This window comes from Phycodurus eques, chromosome 9 (genome assembly GCF_024500275.1).
Source record: "Phycodurus eques isolate BA_2022a chromosome 9, UOR_Pequ_1.1, whole genome shotgun sequence".
Lineage (NCBI taxonomy): Eukaryota > Metazoa > Chordata > Actinopteri > Syngnathiformes > Syngnathidae > Phycodurus > Phycodurus eques.
In genome coordinates this window covers 16,694,177-16,707,181 of record NC_084533.1, presented here as the reverse complement: position 1 = coordinate 16,707,181, position 13,005 = coordinate 16,694,177, and the positions used below count along the sequence as shown (strand labels likewise).

At 41.2% G+C, this 13,005-nt stretch overlaps 1 protein-coding gene across 1 annotated transcript; it reads right to left on the bottom strand.

Annotated features, from left to right (window-relative positions):
* Positions 1-10,232: 10,232 nt before the first annotated feature.
* LOC133407633 (D(1) dopamine receptor-like) lies at positions 10,233-12,511 on the bottom strand. The gene has a single exon (XM_061685717.1). It carries the CDS (start codon positions 12,206-12,208, stop codon positions 11,099-11,101), a length of 1,110 nt encoding a protein of 369 aa, XP_061541701.1. The 5' UTR covers positions 12,209-12,511; the 3' UTR covers positions 10,233-11,098.
* Between the last annotated feature and the right edge of the window lie 494 nt (positions 12,512-13,005).

Sequence of the window (13,005 nt, the reverse complement as noted above, 5' to 3'; positions counted from 1 at the left end):
AACACGTTTAGTTTTCAAAACGTAATAATTTTTTAAGACAACAACAAAAAACAAAATCCACATTGGCTGCCATTGCAGTAACAATGAATATTCGTGAACCGTCTGGTGATGAAAAATGACAGTCACTTGAAAGAAACAAAGACCCAAGAAACTGACATGTTTGTTAAATTGCATGTGAGTCGTTTCTCAGAAGCACATGTAGGTGTTCTTCGGAAAAATGTAAGTATGTCAAGGAGCTGAGCTGCCCCTTCTCAGCAAGTTGCTGACATAATCAAGCATAGAGTTTCCACAAATAGCTTTAAGCAACAAAACATGTCATCAACTTTGTTTGTCATCTTTTTCAACATTATCACTGACCATACATCACTAAAGATTTTATATTAGAAATCTATTTAGTGTTCCAAATGGACAGGACTCTTTTGATGACTGCAATTCGAGTCCTCCTTCACTTTCCATGTATAATGTGTTGCATATTGTAATGTGCTTTAAATACATTGTTTGGCTTTCGAATCTGAGTTGACAACTACTGCAACAGTTTTCCCAATAATTTTAGTTGTATGAAAGCTGAACCAGGGACATGCGCTTCATGGTGCCGCATGGAGACATAATGGCACAAATGCTCTGTGGACGTAACAGTTTGGCATGCATTGCTATAATTTGCCTTGATATCTAGGCGGTTGGTTAGGGTTTATAGTTTTCATTTGGCTAATGGCTGTTTGAGATGTAGGACCATAGTCTCTGATCAATTAAAAAAAACAAATTACAAAAATGTTTTATCGATGCTTGCCAGAGCACATGGATAATGACCCTAAAATGAATTAGTTTTTTGTTTGATTTTTAGCAAATAAATAGCTATTATTCAATAGCTAAGTCAGCGACCTTCTCTCATGTCAATAGAGCGTGCTTTTCACCTACTGAAGACAACGGTGAAAGTATCCAAATGAAGGTGGCTTAAGTGATTAGTAAAAGCCTGTCGAAGCATCTTCAGGTAGAAAACACAGAATTGGCTTTTTGTCCAAGATTCATTGGTAAGAATTATCATCCAAATATTAAAACTATGTTTACGTTTACAATTATGTCAAATGCGACCAGTTCATGGTCTAGTTTGCATTTCGCTTGAAGTCATTTGGGATAGCCTCCAGCTTCTTGTGACACCATACTGGCTAAGAGGAAATTGATGGATGAATTATGTAAAATGTCCAAATACTTTTGAGCCTCTGAGAATACAGATACTCATATCGCATGTTGATTGTTTTATTTCAAAGTCATTGTGGTGTTGTATAAAGGCAGTCATAAAAACTCACTGTCCAACTGTTTTTTTATACTCCTCACTGCTAAAGAGTGGCAGCATGGTGAACGACTGGTTAGAGGGTCTGCCTCACAGTTCTGAGGACTGGGGTTCAATCAGGTTTGCATGTTCTCCCCGTGCTTGTGTGGGTTTTCTCCGGGCATTCCGGTTTCCTCCCACATCCCAAAAACATGCATGGTAGGTTAATTGACAAATCTAAATTGCCAATAGGTGTGACTGTGAGTGCGAATGGTTGTTTGTTTGTATGTGCCCTGCGATTGGCTGGCAACCAGTTCACGGTGTACCCCGTCTCCTGCCCGACCCTAGTGAGGAGAAGCGGCTCAGAAAATGGGTGGATGGATGGATGGATGGACTGCTAAAGAGTTCCTTATTTCTATTTTGGCCTCACGCTAAAAAAAATTAAAAATCAACATGGCATTACCTTGTTTGAAAAAGGTGATGGAAAAATACACTACCGTTGTATGATTCTTACTACTACTTATCAAGCTGTCCTGAGCTGAGCACCAAGAAGTAGGGTTGGAATCACATGGTAAATTGGGATTACAATTTAATCCGATGAAAATCCTCAATGAGATTTAAAAATGTGTGTGACCTGGAAAGAAAAGAGCATATATGTTAGATAACAGATAGTTCCTAGTGGTTACGATGTCTGACTCACAGTTGAGAGGTTCTTGGTTTGAATCTCAGGTTGGGCCCACTTACACATACACATGTACAAACACTAGAAAAATACATGTATTTTTTCTCACAGTCTGACATTAAATCTTAATTAAATTTCAAAATTTCCTCTTTTAGGTCATTTAGGATTACCAAAATTATTTATATTTACCAGAATAATGAAATTGTTTTTTTTGTAGACAATTTTTCATTAATATCTTCAAAGAATTTTATATACCTTAAGACTACTATGCCTTGAAACAATTTGGGAAAACTCAGATGATGATGTCATGTCTTTAGAAGCTTCTGGTTTATTGAACATTTAACATTCAGGTTAGAGACATACTCTGTGGATGTATTTGAAAGCACACCTGAAACAGACTGATTTTTAGTGTAATATCATGGGAAACTCAAAAGTAATTAGCCAAGATATCAGGAAAACAATTGTGGAATTGCAAAAGTCTGGTGCATCAGGAGTGTTATTTCCAGATGCCTGAAGTTGCCATGTTCATCTGTTCAAACTATTATACGCAAGTATAAACACCATGGGAATGTCCAGCCATTATACCACTCAGGTAGGAGACAGGTTCTGTGTTCCAGAGATTAACTTGCTTTGGTCTGAAATGTGCATATCAACCCAAGAATAAAGGTAAAGGCTCCTTGTGACGATGCTTGCTGAAGCTGGTAAGAGTGTGTTATTATCCAGTGTGAAACCAGTACTGTATTGACATAGGCTGAAAGGCCACTCTCCCAGGAAGGAAGCTATTACTACAAAAGATTAAAAAAAAAAAACAGATTACAGTTTGCAAATGCACACAGGGACCTATTATTTGGAGACATTTCCTGTGGTCTGGCGAAACTAAAATTGAACTGTTTGGCCGTAATGAGCATCGTTATGTTTGGAGGAAAATGAGGGAAGCTTGCAAGCCTGAGAACACCATCCCAACTGCCAAATGCATTGGTGGCAGCATCATGTTGTGGGGTTATTTTGTTACATCTCAAGAGATCAGCCAAGAAGTGAAAGTTTGTGCGCCACTGGAAAATCATACGAAGCATACTGATAAACGTTTTACAAAGTTGCTTAAGGATAAAAAACTCAATGTTTTGGAGTGGCCATCACAATGCCCTGATTTCAATCCGATTGAAAATGTCTGGGCAGACATCAAAAGGCATGTGCAGGCAAGGCGGCCTACAAACTTGAACTGGTTACACCAGTTCTGTTAGGAGGAATGGGCCAAAATTCCTGCCAACTATTGTGAGAAGCTGGTTCATTTTGTTCTCAAATTAAATACATACCTATTTTGAATTTGAAATAAAAGATTTTATTTTTCCAATTACGACAGATTTTGTATTGAATGCATGTATGAAACTTGCGGGGTTCATTGCCTCCAACAAGGTTAAGGTTGGGAAACATACTGATCAATACATTTGAAAATTGATATTTTGTCCCACCTTTACCAAGCCAGGCAACAAAGTAGTGAGAGTATTCTATACAATGCAGCATGGCCTTTTCTTCAGGAAGTAATCTTTCTGTAACTTCCTTAATATGTTCTGTGACATACAGTACAGCACATCTGGTCTGCCCGCACACTAGCCGAATGTCTCAATCTAAGCTACTAGTATATGTGTGTATGTAAGGACATCATCCTTGCTGTTCATCAGACATCATCATTTCCACTGACTGATTGGTTATTATGCAGTGTGACTGCATCCCCCTCCATCAGCAATCTCCCATTCTCTTGTCATTTTCCTCTATGGTCCCTTCGATCTCATTCCCTCACTCCTTTCTCGGTGGTGGGGTCACAGGCGCCGTCCTCTCCACTGGAGCTAGAGTGACGAATGGCGACGCGGCACTGCCAGTGGGCTGCAGCGTAAACAGTAAACAGACTGTGGGTGAAGGAGGAAAGTGGTGTCATAAGCGAAGTGAAGACCAAGCTAGGGAGAGCAATGGAGTGGCTCTGTTCAAATCACATCCGTGTGTCCACATTTTCCTCTTGGCATGTTGAAATGAACAGGAGTATTCATCCAACATGCAAAGCAAATTCATATCTGATGTACTTTGCTTCAAGTCACTGACATGCTCCCTCTTAATTATGCTTATCTTGGGTGTGATGTGAGTTATTAAAAATGCATTAGGCTCTAGCTCAATTATGATCTGCCACTTGTGATTCATGCATATTTAATTGGGGGTAATACAGATATTGCAAATTATTTGATTGCATTTGAACCCCCTGAGGATGTGCCTGCAGAGAGTGAGTGATAATAAAATCATTAGTTACATTAGCAAGCTGCCTGCATTGCCAGCTGTGCCTGTCTATTCGTGGGGAGCAAGTGACAACAGAAGACACTTCATGATAGACCTGACATCAGGCTGACCTTGCTGATACTTGTGTGTTATGTTGTATTTAAATATTATATTAGATTATAATGTATTTTTCACTTGCTTTTTTTTTTATCCCTCTTGAACTGCCCATTGTTTGATACTTACATAAGACTTTCTTTCCTCTCTGCCTGCCCTGTCTCAGTAAATCATTTCCCCAGGGCGGGTCGTTAGCATCATGCAAAGTCGCCATGTCTGACATCACTTCTCCAATGTGCCAATCCAGGACGACAGCAGCACTTTAAGAATCTCTCGAGCTCCCCGGGGGAGAAAACCGAGAGAAATTCTCCGTGTTTAAACAGTGTTGGTGACATTGTGAGGATTCTGGGTCAGGCTCTGGAGCAGGTTAACGCACTCACACACACACATACATAGAGCAACAGTCGCCACCTCAGACATCACTCGGAGTGATATTAGTCATATTAATTGTTGATCCCTGCTGGTATCATGCTTGGAGAGGTTTCTGAAGGTAAGGACAGTCCAGGGCCCTGTGTGTGCTTTTACTATTCATCCACCCATGAGAGTGCACATTGGACCAGTCGCCAGTCAGCTGCAGGTGTAGTACTGTAACTAATAAAGGCGAACCTCCAAAGTTAAAAATCCATTCTTCCAATTTTCTCTAATTTGAAAACGTTTTTTTATTATGAGTGAAATTATCCCCTCCAATGGCAAAATGTCACCATTAGAAAACCTTTCTACAATTGTCCTGCCAATGTTTTAAGTAACATTTAAACGTTATTTAAAATCTCTTGTGCAAATTGTAATAAGCTCTCTTTGAAGGCACATCATTTAAGCAGAGGTGATGAGAAGTGATTGTGCATTTAAACGTTCGTAACTGTCATACAACCTTTGTACAGTGAAACTTAAACAACAATGTGACATACTAAACATTACCTCTGACGTGTGGCCGACCTGTGACTTGATATAATCAAAATATCCTGATTGCTGATATATACAAACCCACCCAAACAACAATAAAAACAAACATTAAAAGACACCCTCTGCAAACCTTAATAACAGTGCACCATTAATAACAGTAAACATTAATATTTAACTAACTAATATGTAATAAGTATCACTTAAAATGTAATCAGACATCCGTCCATCCATTTTCTGAACCGCTTATCCTCACTAAGGTCGGGGGTGCGCCGGCATCTATATCAGCTGATTTGGGGCGAGAGGTGGGGTCACCAACCAATCGCAGGGCTAGTCAAAAAAATAAATAAATAAAAACAGATCGAGGCAAGTTCCATTTTGTTAGCTAAAGTCATGATCACATAGTTAATCTTTGCACTTGTACCTTTACCTGTACCTTTCTACCTGGAATCACAAACAAGTAAAACAAGGTTAGAATTATCCCTTTAGATGCTCACCGAGTCTCATGTGATTGATGCCATCACGTATGATGATGGTTTGAGCTCGAAAAAGGTTTTGGTGTGATGTTGAGGCTTTTTTTTTTAATTATTATCTGAAAGTTTTGGTTGAACTTTACTTTGGAGATTCCACTCTATGAAATGAAATGACTGCTGATGGGTTTTAAAGTCAATTTTGACACATACTGCCAAGGATCAGCAAAAATGAGGTAGACGACAAATCACTGATGAACTTTGAAAGATTTTATTTCTTCAAGGCTGTCGGGTGTAGAGGGACAGATTTTGGTTGGATTCCTCCTCATCAATCTGCTTGCCCTTCACACTTCAGCTACCTACCCTGACCATCTCAGCACCTGACTATAACAAATTGTAAGGTTTTTTTGACAGGTGCATCCTAAATATACAAAGTTACTGACGCATGCTAAAGTCACAGCTCATGTTCTGTCAGTCCGTTAAGGATAAAAAAATAGCTTTTGTAATGACTTGAAAGAAACAATGGCAGTTGTAGGAATAAAGCAGCCCCTCAGTCGGTGTTCTTGCTTTATTATTCCTGGCTTTTCACTCCTCCAGCTTGAGCCTGTCACGTTGCTAATGATGGCACTACATCACATGAACACAAGAGTTATTTGAGAGAGAAATTTTAGATGTGAGACACAGCTGGGCTTGTTAGATTTTGCCCTTGAGACTGAAATGTGCTACAGCTTGACATGTGGAGGTCATAGTGGTTCAACAGTACGTAGAATTGAACAAATATACTTTAATTAAGATCATTGACGCATTTCCACTTTCGAAGTGGTTCATACAGTGCTGTGAAAAAGTATTTGCCCTCTTCTCAAATTCTTATTGTTTTAACTCGATTCAAATTGGGTTAAGAGGCCTAAACCAAATAAAAATGCTCCATTTAAACACCTCAATCAATAAAACAACTAAAGCTGAATGGAATTTCTTTGGGTTTCGCAGAGGTGCAATAGTCCTTTCCCCAAACCAATCAAAAGTCATGTTAACGGTTCAATCGGAATGTTGTCAGGCTGCGTTCTGTCTGTGCAAACTCTGTCTCGACATAAATGCACAGTGACATCATCGTTTATGCACTAGAAAATATGGCAGCTTCCAAACAGAGCTGGTCCGTTGCGCAAAGTGTGTTTTTCCCCTACTTTTAGCTTTTTTTTTTTTTTTTTTTTAATCAAGCTCTTACTTTGATAAAAGTGCAAAAACAATTGCAGCTACTGTGCTAAATAAATGACTGAGTTCCATCTTGATAAATCAAGTGATGTTTACATAGATCTGCGCATGTCACACACCTGTAAAAGAGCTGTTCTGATTACGTATCATATGCGTCATCAAAGATATGAGTGAGTACACATTGTTTCAACATCTTATCACCATTGGTCACTTCTTTTTACACTTCCATGACAGTTAATTGAAATGTTATTTTATTGAATGATTGATTTAAATTTATTTCAAACATGCAGTACAAAACAAGTAAAAAATCAAAAATAGTAACATTGCATTCTCAAAACACCATGTACTGCTAACTTATTTAGAGGTCGTCTTCCATCAAAATCAATCATTGCAGAATTTTGGGGGGTTAAAAAAAAAATCAAAAATGTAAGATTCCTAATGTACTTATAATGGGCGTCAATCATCCGCAGATTTTCTCTATTTGTGGTCGGGTCCAGTCCCTATCCCCCGCGAATAGCGGGGGTCCACTGTATACACGTTTTCAGCAGTATACATTGAGTATACGTTGACAGATGTGAAGTGGTATATATGAGGTGTCCGATCTGGTCCACTAATCTTACAGAAAATCTTACTAAAGTGGACAATCTGGCATTATTAATTGTGATTACTTCCTTATAACAAACTACTTTCGCACCCACCCATATTGTGCATTTTTTTCACATTTTAAAACTGTTCCCATGTGTCTTTACAACATATGTAGATCCATCCATCCATTTTCCGAGGCGCTTCTCCTCACTAGGGTCGCGGGCATGCTGGAGCCTATCCCAGCTGTCATCGGGCAGGAGGCGGGGTACACCCTGAACTGGTTGCCAGCCAATCGCAGGACATAATCAAACAAACAACCATTCGCACTCACATTCACACCTACGGACAATTTAGAGTTGTCAATTAACCTACCATGCATGTTTGTGGGATGTGGGAGGAAACCGGAGTGCCCGGAGAAAACCCACGCAGGCACGGGGAGAACATGCAAACTCCACACAGGCGGGACCGGGGATTGAACCCCACTCCTCAGAACTGTGAGGCAGACGCTCTAACCAGTCGTCCACCATGCCGCCACATATGTATAAGCTTTCCTTAAAATACCCCAAGAATCATATTTATATACATTTATTCAATATTTATTATTTAAACATATTTGTGCAGCCTATGTCTTTCCAAATTGGCTCATTTTAGGGGTAGATCTGTCTCATGCATTTAACCCAATCCACATACTGTTGGCCCAGCTTTTGTTAGAATGACAGGCAATGGACTGGATCTCATGTTTGCCATGGCCAGCTGAGCTCAGAGTGTGGAATAAAATCATTTTAACTCGTGTGCATTTGGTGCACGGACACATTGCCAAACACAAACAGCAACTCCCTGTGTATCACCATCACATTTACATCTCCAAGAAATTGTGCCAAACACAGCCAATGCTAATCCTTTTAATTCTTGGTCCTTTTGTATGTTGTGGGAGGGGTATATGCAAATTTAGCACGTGCATTGTAGTTTATCAAACCTGAGACGAATTGGGCTGGCTGATTTTGTGTCCTTAAATGGCACCTCTTAAAGGCAGGCAAACCAGGCGCAAAGCATGGCCAGCGTAGCGCAGGGAAAATAACAGGGGGCGGGGAGAACTTTTCATTAACATGAGCAGTGTCCTCACATAGATGAATATCATTAATTATGAATAATAACAAATAAAGGTAATTTGAGCAAATTTGTTTTGGAAGTGTGTCTCAAACTGGTTCATCTTTGCATTAATAAGTACGCAAAAAGTAGCAGTTTCAAAAAGGTTGTTGACTTCTGTGTTAGAGTGAGTGAAGCTTTAGCTAGCTAGAACTGTTAGTGGAAGAGGTAAACAAACATTACTGAGTTTTAGAAAATTAATCAGTCGCTCCGACAATTTGGGGAAGCCAGCAACCGCTAAAAGCCATGCTTTGTTTTATTTAGCTCGCCCTGGAGTGTGTGACAATTTGACGCACAGGTATGTGCCCATCCTGCCTACGATTGTGTATAAAAGTTGAGACGGCACAACCGGAAAAGCACAGAAATGCAGAGTTGAAAGGAGTTTTGTCAAAGGTGATATCGGTCAAAGGATAAGAGTTTGTTCAACTATTGTTCAAGTTACAATAAAAAGGGGTTTGGTCACCAAAAAAGGCTGGCAATATTATCTAGTACATATGACAATTTTAAATTTTGGTACAGATTTTAGCAAGAATGATAGAGGTTGACACATGATTTACTTTCGTGAGCCATATAAAATGATGTCGCGGGCCGGATCTGGTCTCGAGGCCTTTAGTTTCACACCTGTGCCTTAGCTCATTCGGAAGCTCCAAAATTGCATTGCTGGCTAGACAAAGTGCTGCGATCATTTTTGTTGAAATTTCAGAAATGTTTACACAAGTGGAAAAGTTGTCCCTAAGGTCTCTCATTTTGCTTGTGCTATACTGGCACCACTTTGTGCCTGGTTTGGACCTATGTTTCAGATGCGGTATATAAAGATGCAAATTCAGCCGGCGTTATTCATCTCAGGTTTGACACATTGCGCATGCTAAAGTCATCTACGGTATTTGCATAAAACCCTCCCACGTCACGTAAAATGAACTGTGCGGCAATTTGCAGACGCAATCGTCCTTGCGCCTGGTTAGTTGATCATCTTCCGCATCAGTTTGCAATCACCTTTGTGCCCATTTTTGCACACGCAAACCCTGAATAAATTAGGGCCTAAAAGCGAGCACCAATACAGATCCCATTGCATCATTACATGAACCATTTCATCACTAAGCCGCTGAATTATACTTCAGTCAATTCATGTGGTGGTGGGCACATGACATCACCCAAAAACTATCCTCCACTCCCATTTTGACCACTTAGCCGAATATTATTATGATATTATTTTCAGAAGGTATTGCTGGTAACACAATTTGTGCCAACACGGCACCTCCTTTCAGCTTTGTCGATTGTGCTGTGACTGCTGCTTCAAATTAGTTGTTTTGCTGTGGAACTTCGACCAGCCTATAGATGTCAAGTCATTGGCTGAGAAACTCGGTGTGGGGTTGATTATTATGTTAATTAGTCCACTGTTACTGAACTGTGGGGGGAAGTGCAGAATGATACAGTTTCAGAAATAGGCATATTAATTAAGATTTCCTTGACTGTTTAATTTCACAGGCACTCCAGACACAGAACTAGTTGTATACAAAACATTAAAAAGTAAATTTTCCAGATTATGTCTCCGTAAAAGTTGACATATTGTGTAGATTGTATATTCAAGTGATACCCAGCAATGAAAGTAAGACCAAGTTGTAATAATCCAAAAGTGGTGTTTAATTGTTAACTGTGAACCATTTGACACATAAATGGCTAAAATATAAATTTTTATTCGACCTCATAGACAAACACAAATGACAAAGAAAAGATAAGTCACTCAAAGGTTGTCTTTGCCTTTTTCCTAAAATACACCGTAATGTGAGACATAAAAACAGAGCAGCAGACATGATGAGGTTAAAAATGGGACTGTAAATCCTATTTTTTGGTGAGCACAATAAGACACAACCTGTATGTTTTGATGCACTTACAACTTTGAAAGGAAATTAAAATCACAGGTCTGAAAAAGCCTAATAAAATGTCAACATTATTGTCAAATCAGTGCTTAAATGGTAGATTGAATTTTATGGACATATTGTCCACTGTAGACGCGGGTTGCTGACATATTTTCTTAATCTAAGGTATCTCTCTGGCGTGCTGGACATGCAGCTGTACACCCAGTGTGTGATGGCACTGAAGCGAGCAGTGCCTGGCAGCTTTAGGGTGTGCACTGCCCAGTCATGGGATTATCTATTCCACAGGTCTCTCAGTTCTGCAGCGCTCCCTGGCACAACAGCAAAGAGTCTTAATCTCAATCCCCAAATCCCCTCCTCTCATCTAGAACCCTCTTGTCATCCAAAGGCATGAAGTAAGAGCGCTCACTCTGACAGTCTGCCTGGAGTCGGGCCACTTGCCCACTACAACCAGGGTACATGTAGGGTCAGCGCCTTCAGTCACTCTAACACGCACAGAGCAGCATCTCTGTTTGAAGGCAATCAGACAGGCCTGAGCAGGGGACGCTTGGACCCCTGTGCTGATGAGTCAGTGCTGTGAGCGAGTCATGAGTCATTTTTTGTTTAGACTAACCGTCTCGATGTTGTGGCCTCCTGGAAATTGTTTGTGGCAGCCCAGCAGGATGGAGAAGGCCTTGCGAAAATCTGCATTGAAGGCATAGATGATGGGGTTGAGGGAGGAATTAGCCCAGCCGAACCACACGAAAACGTCAAAGGTGGTGGGGCTGATGCAAGGGAAAGCCTCCCCTCCGCTCGACTGCTCGCAGAAGGGCACCATGCAGTTGAGCACGAAGAACGGGAGCCAGCAGCATACGAACACGCCCATGATCACAGAGAGTGTCTTCAGCACCTTGGTCTCCCTTTTGAAGGTCATCTTGAAGGAGCTTTCCGATTCAGCGATGCTGGAGCCTCCACCCATGCTGTCGTGTCGGTTCTTGGCGCTCTCGGCCGCTCGCTCCAAGGCTGAGATCCTCCTGATTTGCCTTGCTGCGATGCGGTAGATTTGGGTGTAGGTGACCACCATGATGGCGACGGGGATGTAGAAGCTAATGAGCGAGGTTGAGATGGCGTAGGTCCTATTCAGGCTTGAGTCACAGTTCTCCGACGTGACATTTGATCTCAGAAGGGTGGAGTGTGGAGAAGAGAGTGAGTTGAAGGACGTCGTTTGAGCCTTGTGCCAGTTGAGCTGCACTGGAATGAAGGAAATGAGGACAGACAGGGTCCATGCCGCACTGATCATCACAAATGCCACTTTGGGCGTCATTTTACGCTCGTAGCGAAAGGGGCTGGAGATCGCCCAGTAGCGGTCCAGGCTGATCACGCACAAGTTGAGAATGGAAGCGGTAGAACACATGATGTCGAAGGCCACCCAGGTGTCACAGAAGGAGCCGAATGGCCAGAAACCGGCGATCTCGCTCACCGCCTTCCAAGGCATCACCAAGATGGCCACCAAGAGGTCCGACACTGCCAGCGAGATGACAAAAAAGTTGGTGACTTTCGTGCGCAGGTGACGGAACTTGGTGACGGCCGCGCACACCAGCGTGTTGCCCAGCAATGTGGTGAGGATGAGCAGTGAGAGGAAACAACCAGTCAGGACTCGACTTGAGGAAGCCTCGTCCGAAAGGCCGCTGTCGATGACGGTTGTAAAGTTCATGACATCCATCCCTGAACGCGTCGGGAGTGTTCCTTCAAGTCATGTTGCGGGGAGGCGGCTACATCGTAACCGCACTTTAACGTGTCTCCAGACTTCTCTGCCACAGAATCATTTTATCTTCCGTTAAATGATGAAAGAGGGGCTTCTCGAGGCTCAGCCACTCGGGGGCCAACATGAGGCCTTTGACTTGGCAGATTAGATTTGACATAGTTTGAGGTTCAGTGCTCAACAGGTAACAGTAATTCAATTCCTCAGTGTAACCAAACCTCTGCAGTTTCGCAGATCAGCTGTCTGCTCGGTGAGGTCATCAGCACGCCTGTGGACGAACGACATCAGTGACATGACACTTTTGTTTTGAGGTTTTTGTCCCCAAACATTATGAAATTACGCTGAACGGTCCTCCCCTTTCCATTAATGGCAATGCTCAGTTTTAATTTACTTTGTCAGAGATACACGTAGCCCTATATAGGTCAGTGAATTGGCAACTTTAACTTAAGTCAAACTTGACACCATAAGCCTCTCTACAGGGGAGTACAATCTGAATTAGTCCTTCCAGTAAAGAAAGAAAAATAATGATAATCGTGGACGAGTTTAAAGAAGACGGGGATAATTATTTAAAGTATGGGCGAGAGGAGTAAACAAAAATGTATGTTTTTTTTTGGAATATTCTGGGCTTGAAATTTTCAATCATAGTAATTGAACTATTACTGTAGGCTGTAAGATTATTGTCACTAGATACTTAACATTAGCATTTATACTGAGTGCTGATTTCTAATATTTTGGTTACCTTATTTGATGAATATTAG